This window comes from Fukomys damarensis, unplaced genomic scaffold (assembly GCF_012274545.1).
Source record: "Fukomys damarensis isolate Sample0158 unplaced genomic scaffold, DMR_v1.0_HiC HiC_scaffold_18, whole genome shotgun sequence".
NCBI lineage: Eukaryota > Metazoa > Chordata > Mammalia > Rodentia > Bathyergidae > Fukomys > Fukomys damarensis.
Genome location: NW_022900930.1, coordinates 4,309,559 through 4,319,859, shown reverse-complemented (window position 1 = coordinate 4,319,859; position 10,301 = coordinate 4,309,559). Strand labels below are relative to the sequence as shown.

The 10,301-nt window shown below is 47.5% G+C and overlaps 1 protein-coding gene across 2 annotated transcripts in view; it reads right to left on the bottom strand.

Annotated features, from left to right (window-relative positions):
- Positions 1-6,547: 6,547 nt before the first annotated feature.
- Rab11fip1 (RAB11 family interacting protein 1) overlaps positions 6,548-10,301 on the bottom strand; it is a 31,365-nt gene continuing 27,611 nt past the window's right edge. For both annotated transcript variants that reach the window (XM_033765363.1, XM_033765364.1), the window contains one exon: positions 6,548-7,127. In XM_033765363.1, the coding sequence (XP_033621254.1) occupies positions 6,909-7,127 (219 nt within the window). In that variant the 3' untranslated portion in view covers positions 6,548-6,908. The remainder of the gene's footprint in view (positions 7,128-10,301) is intronic.

The following is a 10,301-nucleotide window of genomic DNA, read 5'->3' as shown; positions in this document are numbered from 1 at the left end:
TTTTTTTTTTTTTTTTTTTGTACTGGAGATCGAGCTCAGGACCTTGCGTTTGCGAGGCAGAGGCACTGTGCTAAATCCCCAGCTTCTGCCCTTATGACGTGAAAACATTTGCAGGCAGGTACACAAACAGTGAGCCCAGCTTAGTTCCAGTAAGGCTGGGTCTAGAGAAGGACACCAAGATTTGCATTCCACATGATTCTCAGGTGTCGTGAAATACTGGTATTTGATTTTTTCAATCATTAAATAAATGTAAAAATCACTTGAGCTGAAAGTTGTGCAGAAACAGGAGAGAGCTCATGGTTGCTGATCACTGTCTGCCCAGTACTGGTGAATACTTTAGAGCTTTCAGGGACACAGATGGCCTGCTGTGGCACGTGTGCCGTAGGTTCGCCATCCCTGCTCTAGACATAGAGGAGAAGCAGGTGAGGAAATCAATCTCTTTTCCTTTTCCTCCTTCCCTTCCTGGTCTTCTTTTTCCTTTGTGTGTGTGTGTGGGGGGGGTGTTCTGGGGCTTCAATCTAGGGTCTCAGTCATGCTAGGCAAGGGCCGTACCACTGAGCTACATCCCTGTTTTTTTCTTTTTGTGCAACTGGGGATCGAACCCAGGGCACTGGCCTATAACCCTGACCCTTTTTTGAGACAGGGTCTTCCTAAATTTCCCAGACTGGGCTCAAATTTGCAATTCTTGTGTCTTAGCCTCCTGAGTAGGCAGCTAGGATGACAGGTATGTGCCACCATGCCTGGATTTCCTTTCTTCTTTTTTAAGACATTGCCTAAGCTGACCTTGAACTCCTCAGCTCAAGTAATCCTCCTGCCTCAGCCTCCCAGGTAGCTGGGACTACAGATGCATGCAGTGCCAGGCTAAATCTTATTAACTATTCAGGTGTGACTTTAAGCAAACAAAAGTTCTGAGGCCTTTCTAAGTTCAAGTCTCCTCAGCTGCATAATGGAGACATTTCTCTAAGTCCTTTAAGGGATTTCGTAAGAATTACTAGCATATCAGAGCTTAGTAAACCCTAGAACTCAGGACATTGGCCTTTCTTTTGCAGTCAGGCTTTAGCTGGACATAAGCATTTGATTTGCAAGGACAGAAGCCTTTCCTCAACTCAGTGAGAGCTACTTCTGTGTCACCAAGGGAATTCTTCCCATGTGAAATAATGGAAAACTGAAAGGCTAAGAGGACACACGACCTCAGGAGGTTTTTGGCCTTGGGAGACAATGGCCCCACTGGATTGAAAGCCAGTTCTGAGTCAGAAAGCTTGTGCTGTCCCAGGAGGAAAGACTGGGGTTCAAAACATACTACTGAGGAGAAGGGCTGGGCACAGGATCAGTTTTCTTTAGAGACTGGGCTCGAGGACTAGGGCAGGCTGTGCTACACATGCTCTGACTTGGTAGAGGATGAGAACAACCCCTGTACACACCACTGTCCACGGAAAGTCCTCACTCTGGCCCAGAGGTGGCTGCCATCATAACTCAAGCTGGAAGAACCCAGTTCATCTTCACAGCCACCTCAGCTCTTTGCTGCCAGCTGGGACAGTCACTATCTGTTGCTGTTGTGGAGTGCAGACCTTTGCAGATGATTTATTGACATGGAGGTACGTTCAAAACAAGATGTACCATGATTGTTAGAGTTCTGCCACCAAGACAATAATACCCAAGATAACCAAACTTCAAAAGAAGAAAGTTATTTTAGCTCACGGTTTCACAGGTTTCCATGGTCATTGGCTCCACTGTTCCATTGTGGCCTGTGGAAAAAGCACATCATGGCTGCCGTGTGTGGTGGAGTAGAACTGCTCCTCTCATGGCAGCCGGGAAGCCAGGAGACAGGAAGGGGTGAGAGTTCCAGTTCTCCCTTTCAGGCCACTCTTCAGTGACCAACCTCCCACTAGGCCCCACCTCTCAGAGGCCCCTCCCTTCCTACAGTGCCACAGGCCTTTAGCATAGGGGCCTGTGGGGAATATTTCAGGTCCAGACAGTAATCTGTCTTCCTTTTACAGGCCATCTACTTGTATGAGAATGAAAAAGTTGTAGGACAAGTCAAAGTAGTAGTGGTTAATTCTTGATAGTGGGGAGAAAATGATTTTTCATTTTCTTGTTGATGAAGAAACATGTTATATTACTTAGAAAAATCTACAGACCAAGCAAGCGGACAGGAGAGCAGAGAGGGAGGAACACTGTCCACTACTCTTCCAGAATGAAGCACAGGGGCCTTTAGATCAGCTAAGAAGAATTTGAGGCCACTTGGCCAGTATGGACTGGCACTTGCTGAGCCACTGGACGTTTGGGGCTTGACTAACTTTGGCTAAGAAAGCTGGCTTTGAGAGTTTCCTTTTTATGTTTTTCAGATAGCCTAAAATAATTTCTCTTATTTGCTTGATTTTTTAAAAATAAAAGCTTTCTCTAATTGGCAGCTGGGCTTAAGGGGACTAAAATAAAGGAATGGTTTGTGTCCCCCCTTGGACTGGAGTTTGAAATTATAATAGGCTGTCCCTAAGGGCTGGGTTGGTGGCAGTAGCAGGAACCAGGCTGAGAAAATTCTGAAAGCAAGATAATGAATCTCAGAGAGCTGAGGTCTTTTGTGAAAATTAAACTTTCCTTCTTTCAGGATTCTTCTTCTAGAAGCCTTTTTCTTTCAAACAAAACCTGGAAGGCTTTGAGTTTTAAGAGAACCCTGTCTTGGGGCCCGGGTGTAGCTCAGTGGTAAAGCACTTGCCTAGCATGTGTGAGGCCCTGGGTTCTATCCCCAGCAGAGAGGGAAGAGCTATTTTTGGAACTCTTGTCTTGGTGGTCCCACCATCCATGTCCAGTTGGGGTAAGCAGGCCCTCTGCAAAATCCAGGGAGGCTCCACGAGGTGACCTTTGTCTCTCCAAGAGGAGCAGCCTCTACTCCATTTGCAATGGCCCGGGTTTTGGAGGGAAGACCACACACCATGCTTTTTCCATCTTTTTTGGGGGGGTACTGGGGATCGAACTTGGGACCTTGTGCTTGCAAGGCAGAAAGCAGAACCACTGAGCTAAATCCCAGGCCCTTATACACCATGTTTGTGATGCCAGCGATGCTCCCCTCACTAGACAGTCTTGGCCTTTTGGAGAGATGAGCACAGAAGACTCTTGCTCTGCCCTTGTAACTTTGGTCCAGAAGTGGATCAGCTACCTGAACCCAGGACGTGCTTCTGAATTCAGGGTCAACTCAACTTGTGCCCCCAAGTGCGGACTACATTCTCTGGGAAACCTGTATGTAGGGGCAGGAAATCAAGAAGGGGTCTGTATCCAAAGACTCAGCCAGTGGCACCAGCTGCACAGGAGGTGAGGCTTAGCAATGGGGTGGAAACTCGTAAGCTGTCTGGCAAATGCCATGGTCTCTCAGGACGAGAGGAGGAGTGTGTCATAGGAAGGGATGAAGATGTCCTGTCCTCTGAGAAGAAAGGGCCCCTGGAGCAGATGGCGGCAGCAGCAATCCAAGAGTGAGAACTTGTGGGATGAAAAACCGGTCATGCACACCACCCCAAGACAGGCTTCCCAGGAGGACAAAAGAAACCTTCCATACCCGCACTGAAGCACACACACAAATCTTTGGAAGGTAGTAGCATTTTATTTAGTGTTATGGAAAATGTTTCATGTTACTTCTTAAAACTGAAGAAGTTTTCAATCCCCAACATCAAAAAGCAGAAAACAGCAATTCTATAATACAAAAATGCCTTCAAATGCAGGGAGGGAAAGTCAATTTAGCAACTCACATAGAAGACAGGGAGAATCCAGCTGAGGTTGGTGTGGATACCAAGATGTTAAGTTCCCCATCAAAGGCAATTAATTTTTCAGCCTTGAGGGATTCTTAATGAGTACTTCTTAAAAAAGGAAAAACACCGGGGAGAGGGGTAGGTGTGGCCCAGTAGCGAGGCTCTGCATTTGATCCCCAGCTCAAAAAAGAAAAAAGGTCAACTGGGAGAAGCAACTCAGGGAGGGAAGATCTTGAATAATTTAACAGTGACAGGCTTCTGGCCTTTGGTACAGTGTGCAGGTGTTGGGGCTGCCGAACTCCCCCAGGTAGCACAGCTAGACAGCACACTACCTCATGCTCACGTGAACACAGGCGACTCACCTCCCACTCACGGCCCGCAGCTTCTGAGCACGGCAAAGGGTACAGCTGCTTGTTCCTCACTTCTGCTACCTCCATGAGGTTAACACAGTGTATAAAGGGGAAAGGAGGACATCTGGCAAGGCCCAAGGAATGAGATGACTGCAAGCAATCAGGCCCAAGAGGGACACTTTTCATGAATCTGGCCTCCAGCTGAAGTTCGCTGGTATTTAATCTGATGGTTCTCTGAGTCCTGGCTGCTCTCTCTGGAGCAATCAGGCCAGGCCAAGAAAACAGCTGCTCCCAGAGCCCCTCTGGCCATCAACTGGGTTAGCATCTGCAGCAGAGCCAGGTACAGACGGATGGATGTCCTCAGCCAGCTGCCAGCTACAGGACCTCCCAGGAACCGCCTTACCGCCTTCTGCCCAGGCTCACAACAGGCTAAAACCTCAGACAAGTCTGCTCCCTATCTCCCAGGGCAGTCACTGAGGACTGTCTCTAACTGAATGACCTCCAGATTACCTACTTTTTAAGGTACAGGAATGCTGTAAGCTGAATTTTTTTCCAGTAGTGGCAGAAGCCAAACCCCGGAAGTAAACTGTCCTTCATTTTCCAGTTTCCAAGTGACATTTCAGAGCACAGAAAGTCACTTCTCCAGCCTGACATCCCTCTCCAATGCCCTCAGAGTTCCACACCCAAGGCTGTGGCAGCAGGTGGCTCCAAAGCCCCACACCAGCTCTTCCAAGGCAGAAAAGCCACTCACACAGCACACCTGCCCCACAACACACTTGGGTCCTCACAGTACGAATACATGTCCATCAAGTAAAAAATACGGTTCGGAACAAATATATACAAGTACATTTTCAGAGTACAAGTGGTTATACAGGTTTCTTTAGAGGCATGTGAATAAGTCTTACAGCACTACAAAAATACAAGTCATCTGAGAAGTTTACAGTGGCCCCCAGTACTCCAGGACAGAGATAAAATAGCTGTGGGTCTTCAAAATCTAATCAGATAAAACAAGTTACGGAATCACCCTTCAGATCAAAGTGTTCCAGTGCGGATGAGGCTGCGGCAAGCTCAATCCTGCAAAGGGATTCCGCTGCCCACTGTTTTGATTTTTGCCCTCAGTATAACAGACACACAGAGATGAGATTCTGGGTTGATAACTGCCACATCTCAATCCCCAGCCTCACTACTAGCCTGTGATTGCTCTTCTGCTCAGAGAGAAGCCAACATGTGATGAGCTTCTATCCCAGCCAGGGGAAGAAATGAGCAAACAAGACGTAATTCCAGTGGGATGACCAGCAGGGAAATTCCCTGGAAAATGAAGCGGTATTACTAGTTAGGAAGGAGCAGGTATCTTAGCTTTAAAAACACGTGTATCATCTAGTTTTTAAACTACAGCAATCCCAAAGTAAGTATCTTCTTGCTCATCATGGTTTTGTGGGGGTTGTGGGAGGGGGGCTGAGCCCAGGTTTTCCCACACATGGGCGGTGCTCTGCCCCAGAGCACTCTCCTGGCCCTGCTCTTCCATTTTCTAACAAGGGGGAAAATGCCTGTGAGTCTGTTCAAGGAGGAAAAATGAAAAAGCAGCAGCTGTTGCAAAGCTGAGGCTTTTCTCTTCTCTACTGGCTTCTAGATTTTACTATAGACATTGAAGTCTTCACTACACCTTCTCCAGCATCCCAGAAATAAGCTGGGTTTTCTTTGGGTGACGGGCAGTATTCAGAGGTCAGGTTACACGAGGCCTCTCAGGATCCAAGTCTGTGGTTCCTCGTGGCCTACAAGGTTAAATTATTTTGGTTTGCTTAGTTTTGTTTTGCAGTGCTAGGGACTGAACCTTGGGCTTCTAACATGCTATACCCTCACCCTGGGAGCCGATGGCCCCACCTCTCTAAAAATGCTGCCAAGGCAAGACACAGGTAGAAAGGGCTGGCAGCATCCTACTGATGCTGGGCTGTGCCCCTCAGCACTGTGAGAGCTCGGATCACCCAGGCCCTTATCAAGGGACTGAAGAGGCAGTCTAGCTGGCAGGGACCCTGCACAACTTCCCTCAGCTGAATGAACAGTGACTCTCTAAGTCCCACAGTCTCCTTTGTGCACCTTTAGGAGAAGAGATCCATGGGTCTAAGGAGAGCAGATTTTAATGTTGATGAGAAGACGCAGTTTAGAATCTAGGAGGCGTGCTCAGAGGCCCTCCCCAGGTGTCTCTGATCTAGTCAAAAAATAAAGACAAGGGCCGAGGATTTATCTCAGTGGTTCCACCGCCTACCTCACAAGTGCAAGGTCCCGAGTTTGATCTCCGGTATGAAAGATAAAAATAAAGACAAAAGAACCAGGTCTGAGAAGGCTGGTAAGTTTAGATGGTATAAAAATTCAGCATCTGCAGCAGACAAAACGCCTGAGCCACTCAAAGGCCAGGAAGGTTCATGTATCACAGCACCAACTACACGGTCCATTGCTCTAAGCTTTAACAACTGGAGGGCACCTGTTTGAAAACTCCCACACCACAGACAGACAAACCCAGTGTTCAAATTCATTAGTATCTCTGGGGCCATCTGAGTCTCTGGCTCAGGAGCAGATCTTGCAGTGGCATAAAATATTTACAACCTAGTTAAAGGCACAGTGGCATTTAAAAATAAAGCCCTGGGAATGTACAGTAGAAGATTCATTGTAATAATTAACCTGGCTTCGATTGGCTGAATTAACTCTCCACAGATAACACACAGGAGAGATGGTGATTTGGAGCCTGTTGGCCGGATGACAAGAACAGCAAGTCCTTGACCTCAGAGCAGGTGGAAACGGTCTCACAGGCGCCCCCGTGTTCTAGTCACACCTTTCCGGCTTTTTTGCCAACCTGAGCTGGGATACGGAGGATGTTTGGGGTCTCTTCCATGACCCTGACGAGCAGGTTGTCGATGTAGTCCTCCAGCTCACGCACCTGGAACTCCTTCTTGCTGATGGTTTCCTTCTGCTTGAGGACCAGCTGGATCAGCTCCTCGTGAGTCAGCTGGGCATAGGCGAAGGCAGGGTCCGAGGGGCTATACTTCTGTGGGGGAAGGAGAAAAAGGTTACAAACAATCGGAACGGAATCAGTAATGTGAAAGGAACACACAAGAGGAAAATATTAATGATGTGAGTCTCTTGGAAATCCACTTTCAAGGCAGGGTGAAAACAGGTTGTTGACTGAAGAAACTTCTGCGAAGGGCCATATAGTAGATATGCTAGGCTCTGCAGGGCACACGTGACCTTTGCGGCTTAGTCGCCTTCATTTCTAAAATTAATTTATTTACTTTATGTTCCAGTGTGTGTGCGTGTGCGTGCGCGCGCGATTCAGTTGTTTTTCTATTTATCAGTACTTGTTTGCAGTGCACAATGATTACATTCATGGTGGGGAATGAGTACATGGACCCAAGACCCTGCAGAAATGACAAGCCAGAGCCCGGGTGTGAAGCTCAGCGGTGGAGCACCTGCCTAGCATGGGTGAAGCCCTGGGTTCAATTCACAGTACTGTAAGAGAAAAAAAGAAATAAAAACCACATGCGCTGCCAGGCTGAAGACCTCTGCATGTAACTCTGTGTTTGGAGTTTCAGAAAATGCAATCCGAGTTAGGGATGAGTACAGTAGAACGTGAGCAAGGCCCAGGGTTTATCCTCCAGCACTGTGAACAAAAACGGGAAAAAAGTGTGCTCAGGTCCGCATAGTGCTGCGCACCTGTAGTGAGCGTGCTCGGCTTCTCTGCGCGTATTAGGAGTTCACACAACTGGTGCCAATGCGGAGATGGAGACAAGCCCTACACTAAAAGAGAGCTGGTGCAGGACAGCCCTCTCCTACCAACACATCGGGGCACCATTCACGCCAGTCTGCGGACACCTAAACTGCACAGTGTTATGAAAACCACGGTGAAGACTTGCATTTTAAAAACTTATTACAGCAAAAGGCACACTGCCATTACGCCCCCTATGTGCACACACTCATCCCATCGGGCCTGCCACTTCCTGGAGCAGCTCTGGAAGTCCTCTTTCGAGAGTGTCTTTTCTTGCACTGTTGTGGCTACTTCATGGCCTGACTCGACTCAAAATGATTACCTTTCACGGTCACTGTGACTGTGGAGAAGACCCAGAAATTGCACAGGCCCAGTGTGGTGAATAAGACGGACGAGGACACACTGTAACGTGTCTTACAAGCCTGCCTTTCCGTCGGATGACAGCAGCAGCAGTGCTCATACACTCACAACACAGGACCTCCAGACCTGTTTCAGAAAGCGGCAAGGACGGTGGATTAAGTGTGCATGAAGCACGGGGGAATATTTTGAGGGGGATTAATGGCAGTGTGTCTTTAATATAATAATCTTTTTAACAGTCTGAACATTCACTGTGCATTTTTGTCACACTGCATATGCTCTGGTGATTAAGCTAACACGGAAGCCACCCACGGATCTCACTAGAAGTCATTTTATACTCCAAACTATGCTCAATCAAGGCCAAATGCCGCCAGGCCACAGTCCTAACCTGCAGCCATCTGGGGCACATAGCGACCTGTCCTAGAGTTAAGTGCTCATCCTCCTGTGGAGGGCAGTGTCCTGAACCAATGTTTTTACAATCTGGTATGACAAGAACCCAACTGCAAGCTGAAGAGGCCCAAACCACGAGGAAACATGAGATAAAGATAAAGTAAGAAGTAGCACGCTGCTCCATGTACATGCTGTACCTGGAAGGAACAGAGTGAGGAACTTCTCTAGTAATCCGAGGCTCGGAGATTTGCACATTTAAAGGGACAAGATCTAAGAGCAACTGCACGATGATGTTGCCCACAGAACGCTGAGGCAGTTAAGTTTTACTGTCTTGAGGGTTCAACAGTTTCATCGACTACAGAAGGCTCAGAGTTTACATGTTCTAAGATGCAGATAAGTCAAGGGCAAAATCAACATTCAGCATTCAACACCAGGGCAAAAGCCTCTTTACCAACAGTGAGGCAAAGCTCCTACGCGCAAGCCAGGACTCAGTGGAGGAGGAATCCATTCCCTCCCATCCTGGCTGGGAACAAAAGCTTGATGATCACAGTACTAGCTTAGAAACACACAATGGCATCTTCATATTCAGAGCAGGTTTTAACTCAACTTAGACTGCATATAAATAGGTGGGATGGAGGACTATTCCCCCCAAAACTGCTTCTCCCTCAATCCCCCACTTCTATCTTGGAGAAAACATACCTTCATAGCACACCTCCTCTGGACCTCAGTCACTCTCTTTTCCGGTACTGAGAATTGGACCCAGGGAACCTGTTAAGCAAGCACTCTGGCCCTGAGCCACACTCCAGCTGCTCTCTGGCTTCCAAAACAAGATTCAACCCAAAAGCTGAACCTGTGGACGATTCTGGACACTGATCATACAATATGAATGTACCAACACCACTAAACTGTGTGTTAAAGGTAGGAAACATTCTGTATATTTTATCACAATAAGAGTTCTGGGTCTTTGTAAACACGTCCTCAAGAGTGTCTAGGATATAACTCTACACAGAAAGGTCTTATTTATTCAAAGGTGTTTATTAACAGCGGGAGGTGCTGCTCGGTGGTGGGGCTCATGCTTAGCATGTGTGAGGCCTGAGCTAAAGCTCTAGCACTGCAAAAAGAAAAAAGTCTTCACGGGGCGTGGGGGGCATGGAGAAGAGGATGCTGCCACTTGGCACCATTGTGTAGGTACAGCGATGAACCTCGGGGACTCTGGCTGTAAGACAGGCTCAGTGCTCTGGAGCTGGGACAGTGACTCAGGTATCAGGGGAAGCCTAGAGGATGAAGGAGGGCCTGAACCAGACCCTGACAATGAATTAAAAGTTTATTTTCCCAAGGCTGGGGATGTGGCTCCATGGGAAAGCACTGGCCGAGTATACGCAGGGCTCTAGGTTCATCCCCAGTGCCACAACAAGTAACTGTAAAAGAAATATCTTCTCGTTATGGAAATATCTCAAAGACAGAAGGTGGAAAAATCACTACCCATAATTCCAATACATAACATTTGGGTCTCTTTCTTACTTTTCCTGTGTGTGTGTGTGTGTGTGTGTGTGTGTGTGTGTGTGTGTGTTTCCTTTAGTACTGGGAGATGGAGCCCACCAGGGCCTTGTGCATACCAGGAAAGCACTCAACCAATGAGCTACATCCAGTTTCTTTACTGCATGTTTTACAATGTTAAGAGTCATACAGAATAAACTTTTATCAATTTTA